This window comes from Corvus cornix, chromosome 5 (genome assembly GCF_000738735.6).
Source record: "Corvus cornix cornix isolate S_Up_H32 chromosome 5, ASM73873v5, whole genome shotgun sequence".
Lineage (NCBI taxonomy): Eukaryota > Metazoa > Chordata > Aves > Passeriformes > Corvidae > Corvus > Corvus cornix.
Window position 1 is genome coordinate 22,592,693 of NC_046335.1, and position 17,643 is coordinate 22,610,335.

Sequence of the window (17,643 nt, forward strand, 5' to 3'; positions counted from 1 at the left end):
ATTAAGATCTCATCAAACTTCAAGGTGAAAGGAGTCACCTCTCCTCTCCTTTGCCTTGTTCATTCTCTCTCTGTTTCAATAATTATGAGGTAAAATACAGTTTCCAGGGAACTGTATGGATCATATATTGAGTGACCACATCCACTTCTCTTCCAATATTTTAGTCTTCCCCATATTTTTTCCTATAACTTAACAAGCAACTCAACAAGAAGGAGCAGTTTGCAATATTTTTAAACTTGTTCCAAATTTAAGGTTTAATGTTTAAAAAATGCCATCCGCAGAATTAAAAGTGGCATTAAAAAAAAAAAAGAAAGAAGATAACTTAAAATCATTTCAATAGCTAGCAGTCAAAACAGTAAATCAGTGCAGTAAGAATAATATGCTTACACAGCTAGTTAGGGATACAGGCACAAATACGACACCTGTATTTACATTGTATGTTCACAATGTAATTGTGTTACAGTGGGAGAAAAAGATGGTTAAACAGATATACACTGGGCCAACTCATCCTCAGCTACAGGAATGCAATGTGAAATCTAGTCTTAATAAAACCAGAATGTAAATCAAATCAGTACCTGACACACTGCACATATACCTTTATATATATTGTATTTTTAAAGCTGCTCACATCTTACTTCTCTCAGCAACTTTTTTTAGACTTTTCTGCACTCCGTTAAATTAAAAAAATTGAAAAAATTGAGGTTTAAATATTCTAAATTATATTTCTCTATTTTACCAAACCTCGACAATGTTAAAGAGAAGGTCAGTTGGCACACAGAACCAAGCACCTCTTTAAACAAAGAGCTCTCCAACAGTTTCTCATCTCAAAAAGCAGCACTCTCTGTCTGCTGTAAAGCCATAGGGGCTCAGTGGCACTTCCCCCAGGGCCACCTTCATCTGTCTACTCAGCAGCCAAGGAGTTGTGCATATGGGTAAGGTGCACTTGACATTTTTGAGAGCTGACTTAGAGCCCATGAAAAAGTAAAAATGGTGAATGGCAACACAACATGCAGATTACTTCTTACTATTTTCATGTTGAGTTCCTTTTCTCAATGCCAAAAGTAAAAAAAAAATAAAAGGAAAAAGTTAAGAGACAATATAGTAAGTGATGAAGATCTAGCTTTTCATTGTAGCATTTCGTTCTTTTCTTTTTTTCACGAAGGTAGATGCATCTTCTATTTTTGCCTTAATGTTAAGACTCCCAGCAGCATACAGAATATATTTCCCTTAAGAAAATGTTTGTTTATTTTTAATTCAAAATGGAGCAGCCACAAGTGCAGCACCAGTGGGGAAAAGAAAATCACATGGGTTAGATTATTAATTTCTATTAACAATACTAAGTCTCATTTTAATGAAACTGCTGGAAGCTGGGGATTAAAGGAAAGAGAAATGAGTGTAAAGACAGATGGACTATCAGAAAACAAGATACAGAAAGACAAATAAAAGCTGAAATGAGGAAATAGAGGTATTTGTGGATGATTTGTTTGATTTTAATTATTTTAATTCTACTAAACACAATGTGTTCTTAAGACAAAATCAATGAAATAGGCAAAATTACTTTATTCCCACCTCTGATGACACCACAAAACCTGCATAGGTGACACACAGATTAACATGCAAACACACAAAAGGGGAGTCTGCTCAGGGTGCGATTTATTAGAGAAATGCATTTAAAATTAATTGTTCCAGTCAGCTGGATGTAAATGCTGAAAAGGTTTTGCCTTGTTTCCTAACTTCCCAACAGGATCAAACCAACCTTAACGCACCAAAGTGATTTTAAACACAGCATTACCAGGCACAGCCCACTTCGGAATACAAAGAGCAGTAGCAGATGCTAAGGTATGAGCCACCAGTCCCAGCTTGGGATGTCTGTTTGCCAGCCCTCCGACTCACTCCACTCTTTCCCTGGGCAGGCTATCCAAAACAGTAGTCGGTGGGAACTTGAATTTCCATAGTGCATTTCAGATGAAAAGCAGACTTTTGAAATAAAAGACAGTGCTCTAGTGGATCTGCTTCATATAATTTTATATGCACATCTCTTTATAGGCACCTTGTAATTCATCTAATAAAAATCCTAGCACAGACGGAAAGTAAAACTGCGCAGAAAGGACTGTCAGCACTCACTGTTAGCTGCCTGTTCCTAGGAGATGAAGCATTAGAGGGAGAAGTTACACGGCAAGAAAGAAACACACCAACACGCCTACCCTCCCCGCCAAGTGCTGTTCCGCGGACTCCGCCGCACCTGTCGGCGCGGAGGTGCACCCTGCCCTGCCCTGCCCGCGGCCGGCCGCTCCGAGACACCCCGGCACACGCGGTGCCCCGCGGGGGCGGGCGGCGGCGGCTCTGCGGCACGGAGGCAGCGGGACTGCGGGGTCGCTGCCCCATCCCACCCGCAGCGGGACGCAACGCCGGTCCCAGCCCGCCCCCGGCCCGCCCGGTCCCGGCACGGCACACTCACTGGTTGTGGTAGCCGAGCGGGTCGGAGATGCAAAGCTCGGAAATGTCCATCAGTCCAGTTTGAGCATTCCCGGTTAGAAGGAAAAAAAAAAAAGGAAAAAATAAAAGAAGAAAGAAAGAAAAAACACAAGGTAACAACTAAACTGCAGCGGGCTGGAGGGCGGGGAGCGCCGGGAAGAGGAGCCGGCCCGAGCCCGGCGGCGGGGCAGGGGCGGCGGGCGGGCGACGGGAGGCAGCGCCGCTCCGCTCCGCACCCGCGTGCGGACACACTGACGGCGGCAGGAGGCGGGCGGCGCGCAGGACACGGCCACGGGGGATTTCGCCGCCCCGAGCCCCGCTGTAGCTTTAACGCCGGGAGACGGATGGAGACGGCAGGGCGGCTATTGGCTCCCTCGCAGGGGCTGGGCTTGGAGGGCGGCTGGGGGAGGGCACGGCCCGGGGGGGCCGAGGGACCCGGCACCGCAGCGCGGCCGGCGGCACGCGCAGCTCCGGCCCGGCACGGCTGCGCTGCGCCGGGACGGGAAGGGGCGTCCCGGTCCGGGGCCGGAGGAGTCGGCGCGCCGCGGGGCTCAGTGCGGGCCGGCAGCCGGGCTGCCCCTGGCCCGGCGGCGCGGGTGACACGGGTGACACGGGAGCGCAGCTCCGGCTCGGTCCCGCCGCGGGAGCGGTCGCAGCGGCAGCGCACGCGCCCCTTCCCTCTTCCCCACTGGTCTGTCAGTCGTGGACAGCGGCTGCGGAGTTCAGGGTTGTGCAAAAACTTGAGGTAAAGGGTGCCCCGTGGACTATTTACACGGGCGTGCCGGCGGGCGCAGCAGCCCACATGCTCAGCACAGGGCACCAGCGTGCCACTGGAACATGCGAGTCCCAGGCACTGTTACATGCAAACACACGACTCCACAAACACGCACTTCGTGCACATGCACAGACCCGCGTCTCAGCGCGGCACAGCCTAATCGCGGCACTCGGAAATCTGTTTTCCCGTACCTATATCCATTCCCACAAACGTGTGCAGAAGAGCGCCCGAATCCCGTTTCAGAGCAGTGTAATTTAGATATCACTTCAGTGCAGTTTATGAAACCACACTGCAATAAGTCAGTGAGATCAGACATTCAGGATAACAGCACATATTCCCAGGCACAAAAAACATAGCTACAGACCCTCAGAAATCTTCACAAATATCAAAACTGCTGCACACAACTAATTTCACGAAGGACACATTTTCAAAGCTCTGCATATGTACCGACTGCTGCTAGAGTCCGTGTGCTTTCACAGTTCCTGCACACGTTTTCACGCTCACACAATTGCACTGCATATTTACAGCCACACACCAACACCTATCTGAAGGTCCCTTTCCATAAAAGCACACGAACCTCTCGGGCACATGCCTACCACACAGAGTCTTGCACTGAACGCCTGACTCACACAGAACTGCACTAAAGGGTCTGTTTGCCCCTTGCTACCTACTCTCTGACTCTCAAACTGCACTCACGAACCTCACTTGTGTCTCTCCTATGCTTCTAGTTCATGTTTAGATGTTTGCTGCTCAAATATATAAAAATATCCTTTACAGGTAGACGAAAAACAGAGGTCATTCTAAAACAAAATACATACAACTATACCTGGATAAAAGCTTTGTTCTCTTATGCCAGGCAAATAAAATTTTAAAAAGTAGAAATTAGGAGGGTATTTCTAAATATAAAACCCAGAATGTAATTTGAGGCAACGATGTACAACACCAGGAGAAGCAAAGGGCAGACTAGAGCTTTTTGGATGACGGGGTAATACAGCGTAAAAGAAAATTCAATGTGGCTCAGCTATAAGCAATAAACACAGGATAAATTAGGCTACAACTTTTCATACAATCAGTATTTGTAGAAACTTGAGAATATTCAGAAAAGAGGAATGCCCAAATTCAAAGCCAGTGTAACTACCTTCTCTACCAGAGATCCTAACAAATGCATATAAACTAATGGTGTGCCCCAATGTCTCCCCAGGCCATGTGAGGACAAGTTCTCTGATTCTGATCACCTATATTTAAAGAATGTCAAGACAGAGATCTTTTATGGTAAAAGGTATACATGAAGACAGGACAGAAAACAGGTTAGTTTAAAAAATGGAGACAGAGAGAAGATGTATCCAGTTTTAAGAGTACAGCAGAATCTGATTACCTGAATGTTGCAGGTGGCACAATTCATATTATACATTTTTCCATGATGCAGAATTAATACAAGTGAAACACATATACATATACCTTTGTACACTTAAGTGATATATCATCAGAGCAGAAACTCTAAGATGCTTTAAATGTTGAAGAGACAAGAGAAAAGCTTTAGCAAGGCATTAGCATTAGGAGGGCCCAAGATTGTAAGGAATCTCACTAACCACATCGGAGCACACCTGACCAAGTAGAGGCAAGGACAAAACCAGCACCGTTGTGTTTCCAACAGAAATCTGAAGCCAGAGAGGACTGACTGGTGACTTAGTTGCCCCATGAAGAAGATTCCTGTTGCACAGTAGCAAGAGAGGCAGGAGGAAGCGCACAGGGTCAGGGTCTGGGCGGACTACAGTTCAAGAACAGTCAGGGTGTTTGCAGTGAGCTGATTTTGACAGAAAGCAATTTTCTTCAGAAAGGTGCACCCTGGCTGTATCCTGACAGCAAAGATTAGCTCTGGTGTAGGCTCTCAGTGAATGGGAGACCAGAGTGGGAATGGCTTGGCAGGCGGGTTCTGCTCTCCCAATAGCTGATGTTTTAGTTTTGCTCTTTAACTTTTATCCAGGCTGAGGTGAGGCAAGCAGGGAGCCATGAGATTGCCTGGCACAAGGTCCACAGGGCTGAATTAACTGATATAAACAGTACAATAGTGGGTTTGTACTCTGGAAATGGGCTGTTGCTGACAGAGGACTACCTGGGTGAAGTGGGCATTTGCAGAGTGGTGCAGAAATGTAATATTAATCTCTTCTGACCCAGTGCAAATGGACAAATTGAGCTTCCACTGCCTTGAGAGTAAGCTGTGCAGAGGTCTGACCCTTCCTTTCTGAGAAGGATAGAAAGGAACAGTCTGCTGGCTGGGCTTGATCTGCCAACCTGAATTCCCTAAGAAAGAGAACAAGAGTCCTGCAAGCTGATTATGGAACCTCAGAAGGCTTCATCCTTTGCAAACATACAGCTGAGCTCTTCTTACAGCTTTAGCCAATTTCTCTTCCCTCAAAGAATAAAGAAGGAAACACTGATCTCAACATGGCTATCCTTCAGATACATGTGGTTTTTAAAATAATTCCAGGATGAAGTTAGAAAGGACTGAAAGATTAAGCTGGTAGATCTGGAAGCAAAAGAACTCTGTTAGGGTAAACCCAAGGCAGAACTCCACATACAACAGAAGCACTAGGCTTGGTTTGTGAGCACAGCCTTTGTTTGCTGCCCTGACCAAATCCTCCCCTGGAATTGCTGCTCTCTCACTGCAAGAGGGGCAGGAAACCATCCTGGCCAACTCAGTCTGTGGCCTCTGAACAGAGCTTACCCACAGGTGCTCTGGTAAGTGCTACCCTTTGGGATGACTTTCATAAGGCAGCCGCTGGCTTTTGAGGTCACCTGTTCTCCACACACGTTGTCCCAATGCAGAGCAACAATGTTCCATCAATGTTAGCCTTGGACAGATCACAATCAGAGCACTATAGGCTGATGGACTGATAGGCAGTATCAGTTCTTTGAGACATGCAATATGGAAAGAAAAGAAATGAAAGAAGAGAGAAGAGAGAAGAGAGAAAAGAGAAAAGAGAAAAGAGAAAAGAGAAAAGAGAAAAGAGAAAAGAGAAAAGAGAAAAGAGAAAAGAGAAAAGAGAAAAGAGAAAAGAGAAAAGAGAAAAGAGAAAAGAGAAAAGAGAAAAGAGAAGAAGAAGAGAGAAGAAAAGAAAAAGAGAAAGAAAAGAGAAAGAAAGAGAAAAAAGAGAAAAGAAAAGAGAAAAGAAAAGAGAAAAGAAAAGAGAAAAGAAAAGAGAAAAGAAAAGAGAAAAGAAAAGAGAAAAGAAAAGAGAAAAGAATGGAAAAGAATGGAAAAGAATGGAAAAGAATGGAAAAGAATGGAAAAGAATGGAAAAGAATTATGAGATATGTCTCTAATTTTCCTGGCTCTTCCAAGATATAATGGATAGAGACTTTATTTGAAGACTTTTCCCCAGCCTTTAATGACCAATCTGGTTTTGATAAACTATTTTTTTACTTTTTAAAAAAACTTTTATCATGGAATAAGGATCAACTTTCCAGCAAGTTGACTGATTGATTGACAGAAATTTCATTTGCTCTAATATAGGAGTAACCTGGAAATCATGCCAAACAAACTTGATTTCACTTGTTGATAAGCTTCCTTTTTTTTTTTTTTTTTGGACTAAGGAAAATGCAGAAGAGGAAGAAATCTCGTTACTTTCAGAGTTTGGGATGGATTTTTTCCCTTTTGTGAAGGCTCTATTATTGTATTTTCACAAGTGAGTGAAATGCTGTCTGTACAGGGCAAAAAAGATAATAATTAGGAGACCTAAACTGGGCAGAGCAGTTTTGTGTACACAATTTTTAATCTTGTCTGCTGGGAAAAGAGGAGTTTGATGACAAGAAATCTTTCCCAGCCTCTGTCTCATTTAAGTTACAGAGGGGTCATTGAGTTGAATTCCGAAGACAAGCCTTTCACACCTTTGAGGGCAATAGAACTGCCTGACTTCACACAAGTCACTGTGTTGCATGCCCTGATCCCTCTGCTTTGCAGGGCTAGTAGCCCTAGAGAGAAACTGAGGTACTCTGAACACAGGTCCCTGATGCCTGGTAGGCTTTTTACAGACCAGTCTTCTTTATTTTGGGCTCTATTCTGTTTTCTCTTACTACACCCAAACACAACAGTTTGTTCTCCCCACCAAAAGCAATGTCTTCTTTTCTACCAAACTCCAATAGATTTTTTTTCCCAAAAAATCATATTGGCCTTGCAAACAATAAGCTTCCATCTAAAGGTATAATGATGAAGCTCAACATCTATTTAAACAGAGAATAGTTTTCACATTGGGATTTTTCAAACAATGAACACCCATCTGAATATCCTTAGATATACTTCAAACATTACCTAGTCGTTAGATTGTGTTATAATTCACAACTTATAGACTGCCAAATCCTACCATAAAGTGGTTATGTGGCTTGCCCCAGATCAGTCTGAGCAGATCTGTAGCACAAGAGTCTGAATACAAGTGTCTTAACCCTTACTGTCATGCTTTAAATGAGGATTCTCTGTCCCAAAACTGTGACCTTTCCTTAAGTTCTGTGCTTGGATACAATGATGTTATGAGCCTTGAGGTAGGACAAACATAGTCTCTACATTGCTGATGAAAAGTCAAGGCTTTCTTTTAATAACCTTTTGTTTTGTTTTGTGTTTTTTTTGTGTAGGGCCAATGCTGTTTTGTGTGGTTTTATACCCATTTTTGTCTTTGCAGTGCTAATAGCAGGACTCAGTTCTAGAGCAGACCATGTTCCTGCTTACATCATAAATGAAAGCTCACTGCAGAGACACACATGCACAAAGACAAAGGAAATCTAACTTTTGTTAAATTAAAACAGAGCATCAGAGTAAGAGCCAGAGTATTTTACCAATTGGGAAAGAATAAAGGCAATCAGAAGAGAGACATTTTGTTCCAGATTATGGAAGAACTTGTAATAAGAAACATATAGAGATGCAGGGGAGGAAATGATATAGCTGGGATTATGTCTTCTGCTCTTTCTTGCCTCATCAGTTAGCTGAGGTATTTGACAAGAACTTCTATCCTACTTGCCCAGAAATATAGCAGTGTATCTTTCTTTCATGTTTTGGCAACCTACCCCTTAGTGAGTCTTTGCCTAACACTTGTTTAACTAAGTGGACAGAAATCATCCTCAGAAAAGATAGGTACTTAGAGAGGTAGGTTGATCTTGTAGGCTTAGAAGACTTCAATGAAGAGCTGTGATCCAGCTCTAGATTTGGACCTGTTAGTGATTTTTTTTCTGTGATGTAATACACTAACCCTCAGCTGGGCTAGTCTGGTCAGGGAGAACATGGCCAGGACCTTGACTGGAAAGTGATCTTTATTCACACTCACAGCTACACAATTTCTAGCACAGTAACTGCTATTTCCTATATTCTTTCAGTTGCAGCAAAGCAGAAATTAATCCTTCCCCATCCATGATCCTAGGTATCCAGAGGGCAGCAGCTGGGCTATTTGCTCAGCTACTGGGAGGAAGGAGAGAACACAAGGCATCAAAGAATCAAAGAATCTTTACCTCTGCTTAGCTGTTGGAAATCCTCCATCACAAGCATGGCCTTCCTAGTATGGCAGTTCATCCTGTCAGATGGGACATGAAATCAAACAGCATCTTTTCAACTTTAGCTTTCCTAAAATAACACTAGCTTCAAATACACCAGCTTCAAGTCCTGTATTGCAAAAGGCCAAGGAGGATGGTCAGTAGAACAGGGGGTGCTTGCTCATTGCTCTGATTTGGGGAGATGATTAGCTGGTTCCCTCTCCAAGCCCATGCACTCCAAGCCCATCCATTCTAATCACCCTAGGACCCTAATTTTCACAATATAAGCTTACTCACTGAACTGGTCGAAAGAAATATCTTCTTGTCAGGAGAAATAACAGTTGCTTACTCTTATGCTGCATGTCAAAAATGAAAACACTTTTGGTGTGTGCATTGATAATGTCAAGTGTCTCAACCCAGAAATGGAGTGGGACTTAAAGAACCAAAACGCTTCAGAGTTACTACTGTTAAGGAAGTATGCTTGCTGAGGGTTAGCCCGTGAGGGTGAAGGTTTCCAAGTCTGTGATGGAAACACATGCAAGATATTATTATTTCCCAGCAACAGCAATAAGGTGGCTGCAGTTTGAATATTATGATATGACAAAAAACTGGGTAAGTGTGAAGGTTCCTCTTCTCTGGGTTCTCTGGGTAGGCAACAGAGTTCTTTTAGAAAATGAGGTAGGCAGTTATAAAGAAGAAAAGCAGTGAAAGGACTTTTCTTCCCAGGGTGTAAGGGATGAAGAAAGCAAGGATTAAAGACCTTCCTTTCCCTGCAGGAACCTCCATCAGTCCTCATCTGGGCACAGTTGATAGAAGACTATTGACTTCACCAGGTCAGCCAGGCCAAATACAGAGGAGCTCACCAACAGTGGATCTATACAAAAGTATTTAACAGTGTGATGAACTTGAAGGTCCCAAGTGACATTAGCAAACTTGATATAGTTTCTGTCTGGAAAAAGCAGAGATATCAGATGATCAGGACTGCTCTTCTGGTTACGTTCTCCAGCCTCAGAATATTCCAGTTCCTAATAGTAATGGACTACAGGTTTTGGCTAGAACTACGTATGACGGGCCAGCTTCACTCTGATATGCTGTATCAGCAGCACAACAACCTCAACTCTCCTCTGCTCTGAATCTCCAAACAGTTCAGTTAAGTACATGACCTTTTTTAAGATTTATTCTGTACTAACTTGAGTGTTTGAAGAACAATGCAGATTTTTTTCACAGCTCCCTCTTGAGTTTATGTATTACTTGAATAACATTTATTTCACTTGTTGGACAAGAGAAAATTGCTGTGACAGATTATTTAATTAGACAACTTTGCCAACAAATCCCATCCCAAGCTTCTTAACATACTTTTAACTTTTGAGCACCATCGTGAGATACATGTCTGCATCACATTCAGATACCTTCAAGTAAAACGCATTAGGAAATCACTGTCCTACAAGTCATTAACATTCAAACACTGTGCCTACACATCATGAATGATGAAGTTTTTGCTGCACATTTACAAAAAATAAAGAGAAAAAAATAACAAGAAAAATAATCCTTGCTTATACCACAAAACATCACAGGCAGGGCAACTCAAGACCATATAAACATGTTTGCTTTAGCAACACAATATATGAACTTACAGTGTCAAGACAGCAGCCAGTCATGAAGAGACAGATGCTGGTTACCAGAAAAAAAGCTCTTCCATGCAAAGGAAAGGAGAAATTTCACCAGCTCAGTTCTAATTCTGTTGTGCAGCTCTATGTATTCCAAAAGACAGCGATCTCTCTCATGTGTGGAAGTGTTACAGTGCAGATACTGTAACACGATGTATCAAACAAGGAGGGCTGTGGAAAAGAAATATATATGGACCAATTCCTGATAGATGTTTCAGAGATGTTTATTTCTCCAGCTGCATGGCTGAGGATCTGCCGAGGAACTGCTACAGTCACCGGACCCGAGGGTCCTTCTGCCTGCACAGGGGAACACAAAACAACCCATGGGGAACGAGGCTGACGAGGGACAGGGAAACCCCGTGCCTCCCCTCAGGGCCCCTCTCCAGGACCACATGGCAGGGGGGGAGGGACCCTGACATTTCAGCTGCTTATTTTTAACAGAAAGAGATTTAAAACTTAACATTGAAAACAACTGGATAAACATAACAAGAACAGTTTTGAAACAAAATAAGCCACCCTCCTGAGTCTTTAAATGTCCAAACAGATTCTCTGGAACATCTTAAGGCTGACAGAAAGGAGACAGGACTCTCTGAGCATGCTTTGTGGGGAAACTGAGGCAGGAGAGGGTTTAATTTCTTCCCTCCCCCTTTTCATCCCCCACTCAGCATTGGAAAGGGATTTTTGGGGAAACAATAGGCAAAGGGGTTTTGTGAGGGAAACCATGGATGAAAAAATGGATTGGGAATACACTGGGGGTAACAGGATATAAGGTAAAAGGGAAAGGTGATATTAGGAAAGAGAGACTGTAGGGGGGGCTTATAATGGAGATATTGTCTAACATGACTACGATTATTAGCATATATACTGCCTTTTACAGAAACATCATCAGGCCCAGTGACCTCTGATGCTTGTAACCCTTTTCTACCTTGTACAATTTTGAATTCCACCACTTCTCCATCTCCCAAGCTTGGGATGCATTTTTCAGGGTTGTTACTTTTAATAGCAGTTCTATGCATGAATATGTCTTGCTGGTTGTCACATCTCATTATAAAACCATAATTTTGTTTAACATTATACCATTTTACTATTCCTAAAACCTTAGCTATGGTGATCTTTCCCTTTTTCTGAGTGGCTGATGTTTTCTGTCTCGCTCCATTTTTGCTTTCTCTTTTGCTTTCGGTCGCTCCCATGTTGGAATTGCCAGGACTGCTGGTGCTGCCAGGGCCGCCGGAGCTGCTCGTGCCTGCGCGCTCTTCCCGGGGCCGCATTCGGGGCTGCGCAGGCCAGGCCGGGCCACTCAGTTCTCTGTGCGTCGCCACTTCCAGGCACTGCACCCACATCTCGGCCGGGCCCCCGAGCGATGACGCCCCCGCGCCCTGCTCCAGCGCGTGTTTCGGCTGGGCGCAGCTCTGCTCCACCGCCACCGCTGCCAGCTGCTGCCTGCATGCTGCCCCTCTTGGTCGGGCGTTCACAGGGCTCGCTCCACCACGCCCTGCGCGGGGCCAGGCGGGCACCGCCGGGTTGCGCTGCTCCCACTGCGCATGGGAACTGCCTCGCTGCTGCTCGGAGAGGGCTCGGTCCATGTGGCACGGTCCCTGAGCCAGGCTTCCCTTCGCCAAGATACACCTGACATTGCTCAACAGTCTCGGTAATTAAATAATAGTCACAAAAATATTCTTCTATCGGCATATATTTTGACTCAGAAATTAACTGTGTCCAAACAGTGTTCCAAAAGTCTTTGGTAAGAATTAAATCCCAAGAAACACAGAAAAAGTTCTTAAACAACCATGCCAGGAAGTGTTTCAGTTCCTTTTGAGCTTGAATTAAGCTAAAATTTACAAATCGTTGTTCAAGAATCTTTTTGAGTTTAAGATAAATGTCCATATGCGGCTCTGAGAGCCAAGAGTCTTTCCATAGTTCCTCCATAGTTTAGATATGGAATAGCAAAACAAAAACAAGAAGAGGAATCCAAAGTTTCTTTACTCACACATCAGTCGCTTAGGGATCGGGGATCATCCTGCCCGCATTAGCCACCATTATGTGCGGATACTGTAACACGATGTATCAAACAAGGAGGGCCATGGAAAAGAAATATATATGCACCGATTCTTGCTAGATGTTTCAGAGATGTTTATTTCTCCAGCCGCATGGCCGGAGCTCTGCCGAGGAACTGCTCAATCATGGGACCAGAGGGTGCTTGCCCGCACAGGGGAACACAAACCAACCAATGGGGAACAAGGCTGACCAGGGGCAGGGAAACCCCGTGCCTCCCCTCAGGGCCCCCCTCCCAGGGCTCCATGGCAGGGGGAAGGGACCCCGACATGGAAGTACAAGCCCCTGGATGTCTTTGAAAAGATCTTATTGAATGAGTTACAAGTCTTAAAATTTCTCAGAGATCCCAGCACAGAGGAAGTTGTGGGCAGCAGTAAAGTCTTCTCCTGATAGACTTGAACATGTGTCACTGTATTTCAGCAAAAATGCCTTCATCCTTCAAAGTCATGTGTTGCCAGCTTCACCGTTCCCATGGCAGCAGTAGAAAGGATTACTTTTCAGTATCATTGTTAAGGCAAACTCAAATCTCAGTCCCACGCAGTTGGAGGGTGACTTTGGTGCTGCAGCCTCCTAGCAACAGGTCCCCTTGGTCTCCACATAGCTTACGAAAGAAAATCCAGTATTGTTTTTTTTGCTAATCTCTTGAACACCTTTATTTTAGTGGTGATCAAAGACTACCAGTGCCTCCCCTCTCTGCTCCTCTGTTGAACATAGCCATCTTCTACTAAACATTTCCAGTCAGCTGAACTCAGTAGTACTCAACTCATCTTTTAGACCTCGCCCCTCAACATCTCAACATTTGGTAGTATTTCATAACTACTGCAGTCAGCAACCCAGTAAAGGCATAACTTCCAGAAGCTGTTGCTACCAGGTTTGTCCTGGGAGCCCTACAGTCTGGGGACAGCAATTCTCCTTGTTAAACCCATTGCTTTTCCAGAGTACCAAGAAGTTAGACAGAAACAGGACAGAAGGAAATTGGGAAAGAAAGACTGTCACTGCTTCAGATACAGAGGTCCTTCTAACGACCAATGATGTAGCACCCAGAGGGCCCTGCCTTGCTAATGAGATAGAAGGTACCAGACAACAGTACCGCCTTGAGATGCTACTTTGTTTCTAGGCTCATTTCATGAGGATACTCATTGAAGTGACTGGTCAAGGGGGATGGTTAACACCAACAAAAAACATAAGTCATTACCCATCAACCATTTGGGCTGAATCAGCCCATTTGGCATTGTAACCGTAGGCAGGGCAGCTGCATTCCACCCAGACAGACTAGTGCTTCTTCCAAAGGTACTGTAGGGATGACAGTCATCAGCCTGCAACACAACACAAGGCTCTGCTAGTACATATCCCACGGGATACCTGACCAGCACTGTAAGGATGTTCAGAACATGCCTTGCATATCCTACTGCCAGGCTGGTAGGTTCTGCTGGTAGAGGTAGCGCTGATACTTCTCTCTAGACAAACCTAGATGACACCCATCAGAGGAGCAATAAATATCTCCAAGGGCTGCATTAGGATACTGTCTTGGGGTGACTCTATGATGTGTATCCCCTGTTGCTGCTCTATGCCCAGAAATTAATTTTGTGCCTTTCTGCGCCTTTAAAGTGAGCCCAAGAGGGGGGAGAGAAAAAAACACCAAGTGAACTTTTCAAAGCTTGTTCAAGGACACAGACACACACTCCTCTGCGTTCTGCTCCTGCTGCAGCAGCAAGAGCGGAGGAAGCACCCTTCTTGCTTTTCAGACAGCTTTCGGCTCCTTTTCTCCGGAGGGAGATGGAGAGTTGAACTTTGTTTTCCTAGGACTTCAGTTTTTCTGTTCTTGTCTTTTGGACTGTTTCAACATCAGAACACATCGAGAGAAATTTCCACCGAGGCCCCGGAGGTGGGCCCATGACCCAGCTCCGAGGAGGAGGAGAGAGATCACATCTACAGAAGGACTCTGAAATCTTCCCAGGTTTCTCTCCATGGCGAGAGGTTTTATTATTTAGCATTATTATCCTTTTCCTGTGTGTTTGTTAAATAAATAGTTTTTATCTCTTTCACTTTCCTCCGAGGAAAATTTCTTTTTCCCGAACCTGGTGGGGGAGGGATGGTTGTAACCTGCCTTCTATCAGAGGATAATTTCCTCCAAATTTGTCCAAACCGACACAGATACAAACCAAGAACATTTAGATTTGACTATCCACTTGCTATTTAAGGAGCACTTTTTCTTTAATCTACTACAGTTCATATATACAAAGTACAAAAGAAACAATATAAGGTCTAAATATTTATCAAGCTGTCAAATGCCCATTAGTGAAATGCTGTAAGTCAGCTGAACTGAAAAGTGAGAGCCTACACTCCTAACTTATGTACCCAGAGTTTTACCTACACACTGTGGAGCAAAGGATAAGCACTCAGATGTCTCAGTGATTAGCTCTCCCAACAGCAAAATACATCCCAAAAATGCAGTGTCTTAGAGTAGTGTAAGAGTTATTAAGTGTTTGTAGGATGTCCATGAGCATCACATGTGTCCAATGCTCTCAAGCAAGGGTCAGTGCTATCTGCAATACCCACAGAGGTATCCTGCAGAGATTTGTCAAAATAAGATGTGGGGCAGCCTGGGAGAACCGGAGAACTGTGGCTTCACTGGCACTACTGTACTATTTCACCCAGCCAAAACTCTTGACACTATATAAATATCCCCCAAACCCTTCTCTCTAAAAGAAGAAATTGTTCCTCTAAAACTAGTATGAGAAGCTGGGTCATCAGATGAGGGCAAAATTGGTTTAAAAGCCATTAAGAAGAAAGCAACCTAGGCATTCAGGAGCAATCACAGCTGCTTGGGCTGATCAGGAGAGACAGAGGGAATTATTTATTTATGGACTTCCTGCTCTCCCTGAGCGGATGTCTCCACTGGGGAAGCTTTAAGAGGAGTGGGGAGCAGGAGGCAGGTGCTGCTTGGAATCCTCCAGAGATTTTCCTGGTCTGGGCCTCAGGAGAGTTGAACACAGTTCATGCTCAAAGCATCCTGGAGCCATCAACTTATCTTTCTCAAAGCAAGAAAGGCAAGCAAGAGCATCACACAGATCTCTGCTGGGATGAAGCACATGGAGAGCCCCAGGCACCCAGACTGCCATGCAAGCTTTGCACAGCTTTCAGCAAGATCCCTTTAGAGCAATAGTGCTTGAGTACACAGCCATTTCTATCTTCTCGTGGTTCAGCTGCTTCCCTTTAAACACAGATCAAGTGTCTCTAGGGACCCAGCAAGCATTTAACAGACCTGCCTGATGGAAGGACCTCCAATGAGAAAACCAAGACCTGAAACTCCCACTAGACATCCTCAATTCAATCCACATCTGAGAAAGCTACCCTGAAGTTACATGCAACCAGATCCTAACTGCACAGAAAGCACGTCAGTCTAGTCTGTATCCACAGCTCACCTAAATATTTTACACTTAAGGGGAGGGAAAGACTAGCAGAGTAAACATGAAGAAATATGTGAATTGAAAAGGTCAGCATGGAAATACAGAATTATTGATATGTTATCAAGAATCCTTTTGCAAGATACAGTACTGTCTTTCTCAATGCGATTTCTTACTGTTTCCCAAAAATGAAGGATGAGGAGGAGTTATTCCCTAAAATCACAGTTGATAGTCTTCTCTCAGTTGTTCACTAAAAGAACACCCTTCAGTATTCAGAGTTGATCCTTCATAAGTAACTAAAAAAATCTGTAGAGACAGACAAGCAGATCTGCCCAGTCAGCCAGATCTGGCAACTATCTTCTTGTTCTGGCTTTGGTCAGAGGACAAGAGAGGGGTACAAGGGCATGGAAACTATCAACCTCTACCAGAATTTTTCACTAGAAGATGTTGCAGAAGAGTAGTGTTACAAGAGGGTCACTGATGGGGACTGAACAGATTATGTGAGTGGTGTAGCCTGCACCGTATCAGTTCATGTCTGTCTGCAATTCATTACCGATCGAATGTCAGAGATTGAGATGAAAAGGGCAGGAGCAGATGGCAAACTACTGCTTTAGACACATCTCATCCAACTATCCCAGTTTATTTCTGCTCCGCCTCTGCTAGTATATCTTGCATTACTCCACAGCAATAATGTTCTTCCTTAACTCTGCTCTCAAATCAGTACATTGTTTTGTACCATTAAAGCTGCTGCAAAGGCAGTTGTGGTAGCAAAATAACTCATTAAGCATAAAATGCTTTGGGAAACCTTTGAATAGGAAAGGACTGAAGAACAAGAGAGTATCATCTTCATCAAGATCGGTGATCCAAGACAACCTCAATATCAAAAAGGCACAAAATCTAACCATGAGGGTGTTTTAGCAAGTCCTAACTCAGCCTGCCTCCTCCCCAGTCTGCTCCTCCCCACACATAAAGGGATTTCTGCTACTTGTAAATATATAAAACCAAATTTGTTCTCCCAGTTTGTATTCCTCCAAACAAAGGGCAGTAAAAAAGGGATCCATTTTCCATTCAATAAAATGGGTCTTATTTGGCCTCTCAAAGGAAAATTCTTTTGCTGCCCATTCAGAGACAGATTACGTTTTTAGAGTTGTGTAACCTTTGTCTCCCACTCTGGGAAGTGCATCATTAAGCACTGACAGCTACACAGCCCTGAGAGGGGACTGCTCCAGAGATGGCAGCATCCCCCAGGGAGCTAGAACCAGCAAGCCAGGGATCTTCGGGGAGCTGTTCTGCTTTGACCATTGACTTGTGGCTTTACAGGGCCAAACCAAATACGCTGCTAGTCCATAAGTGCTGGGGTTATTCATTTGTGTGCTTTAACATACATTGTTTGGGGAATTCAATTTATCTCTTACTTTGCTAAATACAACTTTAGGTTCTAAAATCCTGCAGAGTATGTAGTATCCTTTGCCCACTCATGCTCATTTGCCTTTTTTATTTCCCTTCCAACTTGCTAAAAGGAAAAAAAATCCATTTTGATTCTGTTCCTGGCCACTTGACCTTGCATTCAGAGTGTGGCACACCAACTTCCCCTGCCACAATGGTCAGGTTACAAAACCAAAATAAGAACATTTGCCTCCCTGCTGCTGGGTGCAGGCAGCCCATGATGGTATTAGTGATGCCCAGTGTTCACCTCCTCTCCTTGCAGGCTTTCTTTGCATGAGAATGTTACCACAGTATAATTCAAGGTCCA

The 17,643-nt window shown here is 44.1% G+C and overlaps 1 protein-coding gene across 2 annotated transcripts in view; it reads right to left on the bottom strand.

Annotated features, from left to right (window-relative positions):
• The window catches only part of ESRRB (estrogen related receptor beta), a 144,024-nt gene that overhangs the window by 92,994 nt on the left and 33,387 nt on the right, over nucleotides 1-17,643 (bottom strand). Inside the window, exon 1 of one of the 2 annotated variants that reach the window (XM_039552572.1) lies at nucleotides 2,459-2,653. The exons of the other annotated variant lie outside the window; for it this stretch is intronic. Within the exon in view, the coding sequence (XP_039408506.1) occupies nucleotides 2,459-2,508 (50 nt within the window). The 5' untranslated portion in view covers nucleotides 2,509-2,653. Of the gene's footprint in view, nucleotides 1-2,458; nucleotides 2,654-17,643 lie in introns of those variants that run through there. 2 annotated transcript variants of the gene reach the window in all.